This window comes from Vanessa tameamea, chromosome 2, assembly GCF_037043105.1.
Source record: "Vanessa tameamea isolate UH-Manoa-2023 chromosome 2, ilVanTame1 primary haplotype, whole genome shotgun sequence".
Classification (NCBI taxonomy): Eukaryota; Metazoa; Arthropoda; class Insecta; order Lepidoptera; family Nymphalidae; genus Vanessa; species Vanessa tameamea.
In genome coordinates this window covers 2,146,919-2,163,094 of record NC_087310.1, presented here as the reverse complement: position 1 = coordinate 2,163,094, position 16,176 = coordinate 2,146,919, and the positions used below count along the sequence as shown (strand labels likewise).

The window sequence follows — 16,176 nt, the reverse complement described above, 5'->3', positions numbered from 1 at the left end:
TATAATAACTAAAGTATATTCTCTAGATCGTCGAAATCCGAGACGCAGATGTCCCAATTCCTTCTGAGCAATGAAATAAATCTTGGACCCAAAATTGAATGGACATATACACAGATACAAAATACGTTCTGTTTTTAAAAAGAGATTCGCTTTGAAAAACTGTTAAAAGCTTTTACTTCACCCTCTGTCCTTTGAACTCGAAAACTCTCATTTAAAAAGATAAAAAAAAACATTTTAATTTACCAGTAACGCTCTTTTTCCTTTTTTATTAAGATGTATTAGCATTTTAGCACCTTTTAAACCCACAAGCGAAAACGATTTTTTTAATTAAAGTAGTATTAAGAATAATATTTGAAAAAAAATACTCAAGGATGGGTGTATCTGGACCATTATTTTGGAACAGGATCAGCATCTAAATTGTTTTCTATGTCGGTAAAATGCTGTTGATAAGAAAATAAAGATTAGAATACGTGGGAGAAATCAAATAACTTTATCTATACTGTTTATGATTTATCTAAATCATTTGATAATGTAGCACACGAAACACATACTTTAGGTTGAAAGTAACACTGTTAAACGGAAATCTCTTAATCTGATTTCTTCGTTATTAAGTTAAAGAATCTATAAATATTCCCTTAATGGAATAAAATATTTTTAATCTATGCTAAAAATGGGCGTGCTACGGGGATTGATTTTAGGTCCTTCTCTATTTATTATATTTACGTTAAATATGTTGTGACATCATATTGTTTAATAATGATTATAAAATAATATTTTTATTGTTGACAATATAAAAAATTTTACGATATATTATCACCAATACGAAGTTGGTTATCAAAGGAACGGTTTGATTTGAACACTAATGAAATAAAGTATATTGTGTTTACCTAATAAAAACAAAAGCATTTTACAACAATCACAATTATTTTAGACTCTTAGCGTTAACAAAATATTGAATAATTATCCCTTGACTGGTTCAGTCAGGCTCAGTTCCCAGGTATAAAAATAACTAACGGATTACTGCTTGATAACTTTATTTTATACGATTAAAAGCTTTTGAAGAAAAATCTATTCAAACACTCCGATTGAGATGAAAAATTTCGAAAATAATACTATCCAATAATATACTTGTTACGATACAAAATAAAACTTTGTCGTATGACGAACCATAATAGTCCATAACCTCTAAGATTTTGATGACATAATCAGCCCTAACGACGTGTTATATAGAACATTAAAAGTAATCTACTGAGATGATATAAATAAACCTTAAAAACAGCAATAAAATCTAGATAACATAATTTAACATTTCGACGAGAAAAAATACTTCTCTAAGAAGAGTAATGAGCAAAGAAGCAATGTGGATCTACACGCGATTCCAATAAAAATCAAGTTCACTCAGTCTGCCGTGTAGAAGCTACACTCTTCGTGTTTAACCTCACCCGCAACGGAAATGTAGCTTCAATTTAACCTTAATTGAAACTTTAGAAATTTAATCTGAAGTAATAGAGTTTGATGTTAAGTTGTTGCTCTACCTGTTGCTCTACCTTCGTGAAATAAAAAAAGATGTATCGAGTGATTTATGCCTAAGTAAATGATCATACTGACTAAATTGCCGAGGTGGTGAACTTAGTTATCTTTCCAAAGATATTGTATTTCACAAGTGTGGTTGCACACTGTTGCATAATGATGAGCATCTTTTTATTCGTTTACTCGCATAATCCAATGACAAAGCGATTCGAGATTAATGATATTTTACTAATCTGATCTGGTAATCGAACTGCAGCTCTATGAGCTAGTCCCAAGATCAACGAGGCCGTGAGATCGTAATCTATCGTATATTTGTATAAAACATAGAACAGAGAGCGATTCGACCTTTTTTTATTCTTAAAATATTCTTTTGAATCGCTTTCCGAGTATTCAATGATAATAAAGCGAATGAAACAAGATGTTCTTAAAGTTCTCTGCCTACGTGAAACAAGCGACCTTCAATTCTATACAAATGTATGAAATGTGAGGATTTACGCCAGGCCAACCGGGCCACAGGTGCGACGAGCAGCCGCTTTAGGGTACGTAAAGTAAATGCTTAATGACTGCGAAAAGTTTGCCGTTTATTAAGATGTCTATTATTTTAAAATTATTTTACGATAATATGAAGATATTTAGGTGCAGATAATATTATGTTATATAATCATTACAAGAACTAACTGTATGTGCTTTTTTATACTTAACCGAGATGTCGTAATGGATAATTTGTGCTTTGATGTTTAATTTGTGTCAATAATTACTGATACGTACATAATAAATAACCTCGCACTTAACTAGCGTAGTGGAATAAAATCTAAGCCCTAAGAGAAACCGTCTCTTTGCCCAGTGATGGACCATTTAAGGGTAACTTTACTCGTATATCAATATTCACAAAGATATATGATTCGATTGATGTCTTAGATTCACGGAAATATATTATTATATATATAAATATAATTTATATTGTATATATGTTTATATACATGTATATCTAAATATCAAAGTATTTAAAGAGATAACCGTTGTCTAAGTTCCGACGGAATCTGCTCGACTACTATTATAGCAAATACAGATTATATATGTACACATATAATCTTCGTATTTATATAAAGAATGTTTAAGAAAAAACTTATTTATAGCTGGGGATAAAACCTTTTAACAATGGCAGGTACGTCTGAGTATTATGTGACGCTAGAAATCAACTAGGATAAGGAATATTTATATATACTAGTTTTTGCCCATGGCTTTGCTCGAGTTTTAGTGATTGGTCGACTGGGAGTTCCAATTTGATTTAGACCAAATTTCATCAAATTCGGTCCAGTGGTTGGACCGTGATAGAGCAACAGACAGACAAACGGACGAACTTACAGTCGCATTTATAGTATTAGTATAGAATCTAAAAATTATTTCAATATTTTTATACAAATATTTTAAAGGGACATAATTCTCAAAGGAAACATTAAATATGAGCTCTCATAGTTGGTTGTATATCAAATCTTTAAAGTTTTCTCCTTGTTAGCACTTAACTAGTGCATGAATATATAACTTTTGGTTTTCCTCAAAATTGCCCCCAAAGTCTCTTAAGCTATTTTCCTTGATATTTTGAAATTGACTTTACACGCCCACTTGGAAAATGGCACGTTGTGTTTTTTATTTCACAAGACTATGAGCCAATTTATAGATACGAAAAGTTCTGTAATTAGATTAAAGAAAAAAGAAAACTTGTAAGACGGTATTTTTTACTCGTATAATTTTAGACGACGTAAAAATATTATATTCATTTATCACTTTGCCTCTAACACAGTGACGTTATATTAACGTTATGAGATATTAATGATGTATGAATAAATTTACGATTATGGCTTTTCCCTCCAGACTATAAATACACGACTGGTGACTACTTGTTTTATTTCTGTAGAACTTCTTGATATATTACGATTTCGTATTCAATTCAATTCAATAATATCTGTTTCTTTTTGGTGTTGCCATAAAAAATATTAAATCACACGTTAAAAAAAACATCGATAAGACGAATTTTTAAATGATTATATTTGATAAATATTGATATAGATGATAAAAATAATCGAATTATCATTCGTTAGTTCTGATGAATGACAAATTGATTTATATATATTTAACATACATAGTAATTTAATCGGAAAATAATAACTTAATTTCTTGCGATGGTGATAGTTTAATCTTTTAATATTACGATGTAAAAATGTTGCTTAATTAAAACATACTTTGTGTCTGTTAGTATAAGGTACATTTACATTTGATTTGATTTGCAATAATTTCTATATTTAACTGGGCATATTAGACACATGTTGTTTAAGTGACATACGGAAAATGTTCCAATGAAATTCGCAATTTAGTGATTCAGCTTAGATTATTGTTTGGCAATGTATTGAATTGATCCTCATTGTATGAAATATCGGAGCAATTTAATCTTGATATTTTGTTAAAGATAACAATCACTATACTAAAACCATAGTGAATATATAATTTACCTTGTGAAGTTTATCCGTGAATATACCGTTGATTGGCTATGCCTCGGCTCTTGTGAAGAGATAGGTCGATGAAAATTTTTGATGGCCGAATTGATACTCGAAGAAGACTGAGATTTCACGTGCTTCGTTTTTGTTTCATTCATCTCATACTGTCGTAACAAAACCTTTGATCGATGAAAGAAATTGAAAACACGTGTATCGATTTCAAGAGGAGCACCGTGCTGGAATATTCACCAAATTGTTTTCTTCCTGCATATACTGACTCCAACAGAGTCGCACTCATACATACACCCACAAAAACTTCCTCTCACACAAACACACACACATACAAACAAACCGATATATTAGCGATGATCGTATGGTAGAGAAATGCTTGTAGTCGTTCACTCACTGGAGCTCATCAATAGTGAGTATTGCTGCTTGGCGGTTGAGTATAATATGAGTGTATGGTGCCTACCCAGACGGACTTGCACAAAGCCCTAGCGTATTAAAAGATATAACTATCATCTAAATTATTTAGTATTAAGAGCCGAGATAGCCCTGTGGTTAGAATGCGTGCATCTTAACCGATGATTGTGGGTTCAAACCCAGCAAGCACCACTGAATTTTCATGTGCTTAATTTGTGCTTATAATTCATCTCGTGATCGGCGGTGAAGGAAAACATCGTGAGAAAACCTGCATGTATATTCCACCAACGCGCATTGGAGCAGCGTGGTGGAATATGCTGCAAACCTTCTCTTCAAAGGGAGAAGAGGCCTTAGCCCAGCAGTGGGAAATTTACAGGCTGTTAATATATGTAATGTAAAAATTATTTAGTAATTGTAGAACATTACTTGGTTAGTTATAACCAAACAAAGTTCTACAATTTTTTCATAATATAATACTTGATTTAGATTCCGATTGCATTCAAATACCTGCGAACCAGCCACGTAATAAAGTTGGTTCAAGAATAGAATACAAGCCTCATTTAACTTAGCAATGTAATATTAATTTCGAAGAATCATTTAAAGTGATAAACATGGATTGCATTTCATTTCGTACAAAATATACACTAATGAATGTTGAAACGTATTGATTACACCGTTGATGAGAGAGTCGTGTCCGAGCCGATGATACAAGAGTGCATGATACAAGGCGTAATGAAAATCTAAGCAAACAGTTCATTATTTTCAGCCCATTCACTATTCACTACTTGAAATGTACAGAACTGGATCAAAACGTACAAACGAAGACGATTTATTTGAAATAAATAAATATTGGACAACATCACATACATTACTCTGATCCCAATGTAAGTAACTAAAGCACTTGTGTAATGGAAAATCAGAAGTAACGACGGTACCACAAACACCCAGACCCAAGGCAACATAGACAGCCGGGAATCGAACCCGGACCTCGGAGTGGTGTACCCATGAAAACCGGTGTACACACTACTCGATCACGGAGGCCGCTTAAAATGATTTTACTTTTCGTAATTAACTTCATATGAATATCAAAGTGATGCAGCGTTAACCTCGCTTCAGGCTGTTACAAGATTATATAAAAAATGTAATACGCAAAAAAGAAATGAGCTATCATTTTTTATACATTGCTCATATTTAAGAAATTGAAACAGAAATTGCTGTAACAAAAGTACACATAAATAAAAGTATATATACATATATTCCTGTACAGTGTTATATTAAGGTACGTGCTTAACTTAAGGTAAGCTGACTTGTATGCGTGACGTGTCTACACATGAAGCTTTAATTTAATAGAAGACGATGCTTAGATTTCTAGTCACGAACTTATAATGTAACAATGAATAAAGTTTGTAATCCGATTCGTTCAAATCGCGTAATTTACGAGTTTCTGAAACACTCTCTAGATTACACTTAAATTTTATATCCGAGGTAGTAAATTGAGCTGAAAGAGCTTAGATGCTAAAACATAGAATATACAGGGTTATTGGTAATTCGACGTATTCCCGTTAGGAGGTGATAGGGGTGACTATTTGCTATAATTTTAACCCCCATATGCATTAATTAACCTTTTTCGAGTTAACCATTTTCGAGTTATCACGTTTTTTAGATTTTTTCTACCAGCGTTTGCATTTCCACCAGCGTCCTTTGTGGTCATTTTATTTCGATTGTTTTGAAATAAGATCCTAGTTGTTATACATTTTTGGAAAGCTAAGAAAACGGTTATGTTTTTAAATTAATCAGCAGGACAAGTTTCATAACGATTTTTTTAGTTTTTAAGGCATTTTTGTGAAAAAAAAACATTGAAGTAATCATATCTTTTTCCGTCTCGCATTTTTAAATTTGGACGGATAATTACTATTTTAATATTGACAAATAACCAGTGTTTAATCGTTTTTACAAATCAAAAGAAAAAAATAGATTTTAATTGATACTTTTTTTAAATATTTTTTTAAGTTGCGTATTTGACTTATTTTGAAAAAATCTAAAAAACGTGATAACTCAAAAATGGTTAACTTTTGCATAATGCATATGGGGGGTTAAAATTATAGCAAATAGTGACCCCCATTACCTCCTAACGGGAATAGGTCGAATTACCAATAACCTTGTATATATATACATATATATCCAATTTACACCAAAATTCATCAAATTCAGCCGAATTGAGTCTCTGAACCCAGTGATTCGACCGTGAAAAAGCAACAGACAGAAGGACAAAGATACTTTCGCTTTTATAATATAGATAGAATATATAGTATATTATACACATATATATATATATATATAGTATAGATATAAACTAATTCATATTTGTGCGAATATTAAAATTATTTGAATATTTTATACAGAGAAACTCAAGGAAACATTAAATAGTTAATAATAATATGTATATCTATACCAAAAGGTATATATTATAAATTTGTATTTAACTCTTATAGTTGGTTGTATATTATATGTTTAAGGTTCTCCTCAGCACTTAACTAGTGCAATGATACACAAATATATAATATATCAACATCCGAAATTCACTGCGGATCCTTGAATATTATCTAAATAAATTTCTTTGAAACGATTCAGGATTTACATAAAACATTTTAAAGATAAGTATCGAAAGTTTATTTCTTGTAGTAAACAAAGTTGTATCAACGGTATCCCATTTTGTAATGGCTATCTGCAGCGCAATGCAGCAGTAAACAGTGACGTAGACTGCGGCACAATAGAACACCTTAGTTAAATACAAAGCAATTGAGCGTGAACCCTCGCCGTGAATAGTTTACGCAAACAATCAATCAGTGATGTTTGTTGCTTAAATTGAAAATCTCATTAATGCATACATTTCACAATCATGGTTTGGTATTCGGTCCATTTAACCTCGAAATGTTCATTGGTTCAAATGCCATGTAATCAAACGATTATATTAAATCGTTTAGTGTAATTAAAATAATAGTAGCGTGGACGAATCGAAATAGTAGTCTATTGTAATGATTGTTTTGTCTTTTTCTGAGATATGAAATATTTAAGCGATTTTAAAGTTATTCTGTTTGTTTGTTTGTGTGTTTTTATTTTATTTCGTTTAACTAACTGCACACTAGTAAATATATTTGCCTTGAAGTCAATAAGTAATAAATTATCAGTTTACCGTATTTTATTTTAATATATATATTGATAAATTATATACATTTTCTTAGTTTTCTACTTATTGCTAAATTAACACTTGAATTACTATTATTATTTAATAATTATTTCCTTTTCATTTATAAGGATTTGACATGATTATAACTTATTTATTTAATTTTTACTTCAATAATCATGTTGATATATAAATTTCATTTTTCATATGGCAACTTTATTAAAATAGATAAAAAATCAGTAAAGTAAACAATTTTATAACTTTAAAAATATTAAAAGTATCTCCTTTTAAATAATGAAAATGTGGTATTATAGGATTAAATTAATAAAATCCGAACTTGATTCGATCAATGAATAATATACACACACAACTTATTTGATTAACGATACCACAAACAAGAACGATAGCTAATCGCCCGCGGATTTGTTCGCTTTTTAGAGATTAGTCGACACCCATAAAAAAGTCATAAAAAAGCCTACGTCCGTCCTTGGGTTCAAGCTTGTTTTAGACCAAATTCAATCAAATTTGATCCAATGGCGTGGCCGCGGAAGAGTAACAAACAGAGAGTCAGACAGAGTTACTTTCAAATTTACAATCTTAGTAAAGATAGATAGAAAACATATTTCTATCGCATACACATTTGGATGACTGAGAATGCAAGATTTAATTCCTAACTCTTCCAACGCCGTGTTTTAATTAAATACAAGTTTATTAAATATTAAATGTTTCTATTAATTGATTGTTTTTAATTCTTCCAAATTTTTTTGTCCCAATGGCGTTGAAACTTTTGGATCTTTGAGTACGGGTGCAAAAAGCATCATTAAAAGTATAACACCTGGTCTTATTACCTCCACTGGTGACAGGCTGGTTCGTTTTTTGCCCAGAGGATCGAAATTGCGATTCAACGGGTAAATGCTGCTAGCATTCTTGCCACCTTGATTTATACAGTATCTAAAATAATTTAAAAAAAAATCTATTAATATATTTTTGTTATTTGATCTAAATTTGGAACCCACCATAAACTAACACTTTACCATAGAGTATTGTACACACATAAACTAAATCTATAATTTTAATTTATTATATAGGCTCGATAGCTTGAAATAAATGGTTTTAATTATAATTATTATAGTTACACTATTGTAAAATACATTTTTTTAGATAAGTACTATTGAACTAACTGTTAAATAAATTATGTGAAAACTAATGTAATAATAACGTTTAAATCGCCCGATAAAAGAGCACGCGAACTGTCGTTTAACACGAAAAATAGATTTAATTGTTTGATACGACATTTTCAAGTAATATTTTGAAAAAAGGTTTTATTTTACCAGTTGAAATTTGTCTGGCGGTGCCACCCACTGATCAAGGGGCGAAAGATTTGTCTATGACATTTTTTTTTTTTTTTCAAGAATATTTGGTCATGGAATGTTTATGAATTATGTGACTGCATTGAACTGATAGGGACTAGAGGTCGGAACACGTAACTCACAATACTTAGAATGCGGTTTAACAGGAGTAACACTGATTTTTTATTTTGAATACAAACTTCGTGGTTAAACTTCATGTATAAAAAAATGCCACATGCAGGTATATCCCACCTCCTGATCCAGGATTGAAGCAGCGTAGTGAAATTAGCTCCAAACGTAATCTTAAAAAGGAGTCTTTATATTTTCTTTATATTATAGGAAGGCGGAAGAGCAAAGGTGGTGGTTACATCAGGTGACCACCTGATGTAAATGGTCACCACTGCCCATAGACATTAGTGCTGTAAGAAATACTTATCATTTCTTACATCACCAATGCGCCACCAACCTTGGGAGCAAAGATGTTATATCCCTTGTGCCTGTACTTGCAATGGCTCACCTACCCTTCAAAACGGAATACAACAATACTAAATATTACTTTTTGGCGTTAGAATATCTGATGAGTTGGCACGATGCCCTAATGCCATGTAAAGGCCTACATTTATTAGCCAAACAAAGAGTGCCTTAATCATTAAATATATAAACGGCTAATTGTCGCCCGCGGCGTAGCTCGCGTTTCAGGAGTTGGTCGGCAGGTTTTAGACATAAAAAGTCCTTACTTCGGGTTTAACCTTTCTTCATATCAAATTTCATGAAATTCGGTTGAGTCTGTTGGCCGTAAAAACGCAACGGAAAACATAAGGACCGCCAAACATACAGACACGGTTACTTTCGCTTTTAAAAGATTAGTATAGACAATTCATTAAGTACGTTTTCAAAGCTTAGTAGCACGAAGTCCATAAACTTCCAAAATGCAGAGCATAATGTCGGAACAGAAATGTAATCATCAATTTTCTAAATATCATTGAAATCAATCGAGTACTAGTACTTTGTTAAACCTTTTTGACCTGAGTACCACTACAACGTACCTTTTATATAGATCCTTTTTTCTAAACAATTATATTCTCCCTTGCTTCTTTAATTTATGGTACAACGCCAGACATCTTAACCCAAGTTCCAACGATAACTTTCACAAGTTTCACCTCAAATCGGATAAACGAAGCGTGAACTCATATAACACGAACAAAAGCAAGGAATAACTTTTATATATAACCTTTAGATATTGTACATCATTGAACACATTCTAAATTCAAATTCGAAATCTTTTTTTTAAATATAGAAGTTGCAGCTTCATTGCTTATCGATAGTCAACCATAAACATCGTATTTATTAGGTTTTTAAATATCTATCAATATTCTAACTACTGTATAATCGAAATGTTTTAACAATACGAATAGTTCGAGTTAAAAATTCGCAAAAGCGGCATGATAAGATCTTCTCAACGCTTATCTCAGCTTAAATGAAGTCGAGTGTCGTTAACATTTCAGAAGTTCATGAACTTATCGTTAGCAAAAGTCAGAGAGTCTCGCGTCTTAGAATTACAACAAGGTCGTTTAAACGATATATCATAAAATAACTTTGTTATTATATCTCAGCAATAGGTTACATTTATAATAGATCTGGATAATAAATATTTAATCGTAACATCTTGTGAGTTTCCTACTGTTGGGCAAATGCAGGCTTGGGACTGATTCCAAAATGTTTTTCCAATGGAAGTGTTTGGATACACGTATGGTCAATTTATCCGACAATATTCATATTACAATGGACAGATTTTTGTTAGATTAGTAGAATTATTTTCATTGAGTAAAAGTATTCTATTTTTAAGATTACACTAACAAAATTGGATCAAAGCTAAGATTACACACTGAAATCGTAACATAAAAACAACATTAAAACGATCTAAAAAAGTGCAAATAAAAAAAAGTATTTGGTGATACCCAAAGGCTGAAGAATTAGTACCAATGATATATTGTATTTTTTTTTGTGACTCATTGTTAAGAAGTTAAATTATTTGAAAGCAAGTCGAAATATTGAAACAGAGCCACTACTACGATTTCAATATTTACATTTCTGAACTGTCGCTGATTTGTTGCTGCTGATGCTGCAATGCAATGCTGTTGTTGCTGATTTTTAAATATATTTAATAAATTGAATTGTATATCCATACGTAAACAGAGTGCGAAATCGATTTCAACCTACTGGTAATAAATTCATATCAATTCGAAATTCGAATTATCGCTTCGTGCTTGGTACTTGCGAACAATTACTTGGTATGTTAATAAAAAAAATCCATTCCCAAACGGTCCAAAAAGTTTTAAGCAGCCCTGCATTTTTCTTGTAGTAACTGATAACTTAATAAAATTATCTCATACAGCATAAATGCAAAACAAAATCGTTCATGCACAATACACATACATAAACACCAACAAATTAACGAAAAATCAAAAAATGATTTTTAACTCTAAAATAAATTATTGAAACCTTTATTACACTACTCTCAAGTAATATGTTAATTTTTATAATATAAAGTGATATATCCTTCTAACATTTTATATTAAGAATAGTCTGTTGGAAAAGATACGAGTACATTTAAATTAAAGTGTTCAGTTTAAGCCCGGACGGTTTTACTAAATAGTGGTTAAACGAAACGCTGAGCGATTTTCGTTGCAGTAAAACACCAAATTGAAACCAAACGATGACGTGTCGCTTTCAAAGCCAACATTCCTGAGTTACTAGCGGCCTTTATAAAACATTGTGTATTGGGTAAATAGATACATCACAATATATCTCTTTTTAGCAACAGTAATTTTACATTCAAAAGAAAGAGACAAAGCTTTGTTTGTATATTAATGATAAACTATGGTTATTATTTAGTAAGGGGGTTAATGTCTAGTCGTGCTTGTTATCTTACTTTGAAATTACGGTTTGTAATTAAACGAGCAACCCTAAATGAAAAGGACAAAAGTTAAAATTTTCACAGGTCGCCAATTTATGAAGTCCCCTGAATTGGATGCTCTGTTAGACGTATGAGTGTCAAAGACAATGTCACTGGCAATATTATTTTAAATAAGGAACTAAATATGTATGTATGTATTACAAATCATAGTTATCAATAACTCCTGTAGAAATCATGACCGCAGGATGGCAAGAAAGTTAGTAGGTTTTCCCCGTTGAATCGTAATACCGATTCTCTTAGGCAAAACCTAACCAGACTTCCACTTACTACTTCTAACAGAGTGGATATGAAGGCGAATAGGATTGTTACATTTTAAAAATTCAATATTTAGTATTGTTTTGTTGCGATTTAAAGGTTGAATGAGCGAGAGCGAGGCACAAGGGACATAGAATCTTAGCTCCCAAGGTTGGCGGCGCTTTGACGATATGTCTTTAATCGGTGGTTACTATCAGTAAAAATGTTTTTGCATAATTTTCGAGCAATGTAAATAATTCGAGCTTTAAGGTCTTCAAGGCATATCCTAGGTAAATATCAATCAGACAAGACATATAATTTTATTTATATGAATAATAATCCATACTATTTAAAAATATAACTTACATTCCAATTTTGTTATTTCTAAAACAGTGTTATTATTTTTGTATGATTATTTCATTATTTTTAAACATGTATTCAAGCAACAATATTATTTCAGTAATATGTTTGTTTGAAATAATTTTATGAAATATTTAAACAAAATACTTCAGTTTAAGCCGCAAATTGCTATTTGCTACATTTTTCCCTAGCTTTGAATTCATTCAACGAATAGTCGAAGCTAAATTGGATTTAGCACGGATCAAAACGGCAAGTGTCGACATCCTCATTTTATAGGGGTACCGACGTAAATCTTATGAAACCACATTTCGGGCTCCTTTATTAATCTCGTTTAAGCGCGATTGCTGCTCCAATCAACTGGAAACGTTTTAGCGACAAGCAAACGATTTTTACTTCAATGATTTTAAGTCTCTAAAACTGTATTAATAATGTGATATCAGCTCCAACGATAACTACCTTAGCACACATAGGTACACGGCTAATGCCGCTACAGTAGCTAAACTTATACATATCAACGCCATTTTTAACATACAAAACACTCACCATAAAGAATATATAACAAAACGACGCTCTTATTTAGATCCTTATCAAAGCCAATAGCCTTGTTAGCCATACAATATGGATAAGAGGGGCTAAATGAACCCGTACAATCACAAAACGATGAACTAATACATATATGGATTTGATTGGGTAATATCTCACCACAAACAAACAGATCCTTTCAACTAATACGTGCGCGGTGTTCAGTCCAATTACGTAGCCATCAAATCACATAATAAAATTGTTCGCAAGACGTAATGTTGTTTTTATTAAATTGTTAAAACTTTATTGACACAAATGTCATTAAGAAAACTTACATTGAAATCTCTCAATCAACTGTAATTTAAAAAAAAAAACTTCAGACTTGAGACAGATAAAAACCAATCGTTTATTTTAAAGTTTATTTCCAGAACTTTGGGTGACTGGCTAAATGCCCGGAAAGTAAGGAGCATAAACTTCAACGAACTTCATTCAATTTCTTTATTTCATTTTAAAGGAACAAGAAAAATTGGAAAAGTTTCGCGTCGTTATTATTAAGATTTATTGTCACTTCGACTAACTGGCGTCGTAGAACCATTGTAGACTCAACCCAAGAATTACAAAGGCGACCCTAATTTACAAACACACGTGATATTCGCCGGAATTTAATAACGAAAATGTATTTCACCGTCTTTGTTGCCAAGACATTGCAATAAATTACAAGGGTATTATTTCATTAATTAAATTGGCGAACCTATCCTCCGGGCAAATGTATATTAATTAAGCTTCAAAATTAATTTATCTCTGTTGAACAGACGACTTCTATTTAAATATTCTGAAACATCCCTACAGTGATTTCTTACGTTGGTTGCTAAATATATATTTTTTTAAATTTAAGTTTAAAAAATATTTTCTTAATATTTCATTCTGCGTATCCGTTTTCTATATATTGTTTACGTCATATTATAACTAATAAAAATATTGGTTATGGGCCAAGTAAGTCTGCCTGGCAAATTCTATTTAGGAATTTATTTGTCGGGTTAGTTTTCCACCAATCGCTATAAACAAAGAAATTTTTTTTTTCCTACGACAACCATGATCTTAAAAATGGGACTCTATGCTCACAGTCGAAAACCACGCGGCAAGTTTTTCTTTTATTTAATTAAAATAATGTTTGCTCTGCAGGTCGTGCCATAGAGCGTGTGTGCGCAGGTGCTGATGGCGCAGGTATGGTGTCGGCGGCGCGCGCTTTGCTCGCTTCCGTCACAAGAGTACTCTTATTAGCAGACATGGTCGTCGTGCGACAACTCCTCCTCGCTAAGGATAAGGTAAAACAACCGAACACAACGTAAATTCCAACTTACCTATATCTCCCTAATTGACTGTTACTGTACTAAGCCAGAAATCTCCAACGAACTGCCTATTATATTTTATTTACAACCCGATTAAAACGACCTCTTAGCCTTATATTAAGTCCAGATATTTGGGGTAAAAACTAATGACTTATAAGGAAACACCAAGTGCCCGGATAAAGGGGCAAGCCTTCACGTCGGTAATGGGCCAGAACAGATTCAGCCTTTCAGGAAATGCTTCACACGAAAGACAAACAAGAACTTTACACGTGTTCTATTAAAATGTATACGAATGAGAACGATCCGTGAACGTATAGAATACAAACGAAAAGAGATTATGTGTATACCTTAAGGTATGGACATAATCTCTTTTCGTTGTAAACAGAACGATGGCCGTGAAACTTATGAACTTTTATTACTCTTGTTCATTTCTCGATTGCATACATTTTATTAGTGTGGCATCTAAAAGAGGGCCTAGTTTTATAGTATATGTATTTTATTTAAATATTTCAACAGTTTAGTCAAATAGGAGACGACTAACAAGTTAGATAATATTATATTAGTTTTCTTTTTTTATAGATAAAGTTTATCTTCCTTCGTCTTAAAATAATCTCTCTGAAGTAAAAATAATATTACAAATCGTATTAAATCGTTGGCAGTTCTTAATTAGTGCGTTCAACAATACAAACCCGTCGTATATCGATATGTCCATCGAATGGAATCAAGAATTCTACTAATGCTGCTAGCGTGCAGTTATAACTACAACTACTGTATATGCATTGACATAGCTTTACGCTACGAACCTAGCGGAATGGAGCAGTGACCACAAACGTCAAACGAATTTAAAACAAATGAAAACGCGTGGCATAGTTTAAAAATATTATCATATAAAAAAAAAACAATATTATATAAAATTTACTTGTCGTGTCAAAATAAATGTTTACAGATTTTCATGCAAGAAAACAACATAGGCAGAATGGCGATTTATTAAACATTTCCATCTTTATAATATGTAATATACATGAACATATACTTATTATATATAGAGTTTGTTGTAACGCGCTAACTGCAGAATATACCAGTTTGAATTGAAAATCTTTCCGTGTAACGGAATCCATTTAGTGAGAAAGGTTATTTCTATACAACATGACGCTACGAAATACGGAAGCGGAGCAATAAAGTATACCGGATGTGAAACCGCGCTAAGCAGCGAGTGTAGATGTAATTTCATTATTATGTATAGCTGTATAAATCACACATTCCATTTCGAAGTAGAGGGGAGGCAATTTAATCTAACGAGCTATCAAACTTTGCTTTTAACTTATTAAATTGTATTTTATGCGGGCAGGTGGCGCGGTCGTTAGATCGCTTAGAGTCCGTATCTAACTTTGCGGAGTTCGTGCGCGCTTTCACGGAATTCGGAGGGGGGATGGTGGAACTGGCAAGACTAACAGCAGAAAGGAGAGCAGACCTTCGTGATGAAAGAAGAAAGGCTCAAGTAGCCGCTGCGAGAAATGTCCTAGAAAGGTCAACCCTCATGCTTCTCACCTCGTCTAAGGTATTGGTGGTAAATAAAAAAATATATATCTTGAACCGCATATATAGTATGTATTAAACATATATCATACTTTTATGATAGAGAAATAATTTAGATATTATATTTAAAATATACAAATATACATTTTATTTCTAAAACCTAAGTACTATTACATAAACCACTGAAATAGGCCATATCGACCAGTTCCTTCCCAAACGT

At 32.0% G+C, this 16,176-nt stretch overlaps 2 protein-coding genes across 4 annotated transcripts in view; one reads left to right on the top strand and one right to left on the bottom strand.

Annotated features, from left to right (window-relative positions):
- LOC113398275 (septin-7) overlaps positions 1-16,176 on the bottom strand; it is a 477,393-nt gene that overhangs the window by 404,980 nt on the left and 56,237 nt on the right. The window lies entirely within an intron of this gene.
- LOC113398241 (alpha-catulin) overlaps positions 1-16,176 on the top strand; it is an 86,581-nt gene that overhangs the window by 57,612 nt on the left and 12,793 nt on the right. For all 3 annotated transcript variants that reach the window (XM_064216291.1, XM_064216285.1, XM_064216288.1), the window contains exons 3-4: positions 14,254-14,396; positions 15,769-15,978. In XM_064216291.1, the coding sequence (XP_064072361.1) occupies positions 14,254-14,396; positions 15,769-15,978 (353 nt within the window). The remainder of the gene's footprint in view (positions 1-14,253; positions 14,397-15,768; positions 15,979-16,176) is intronic.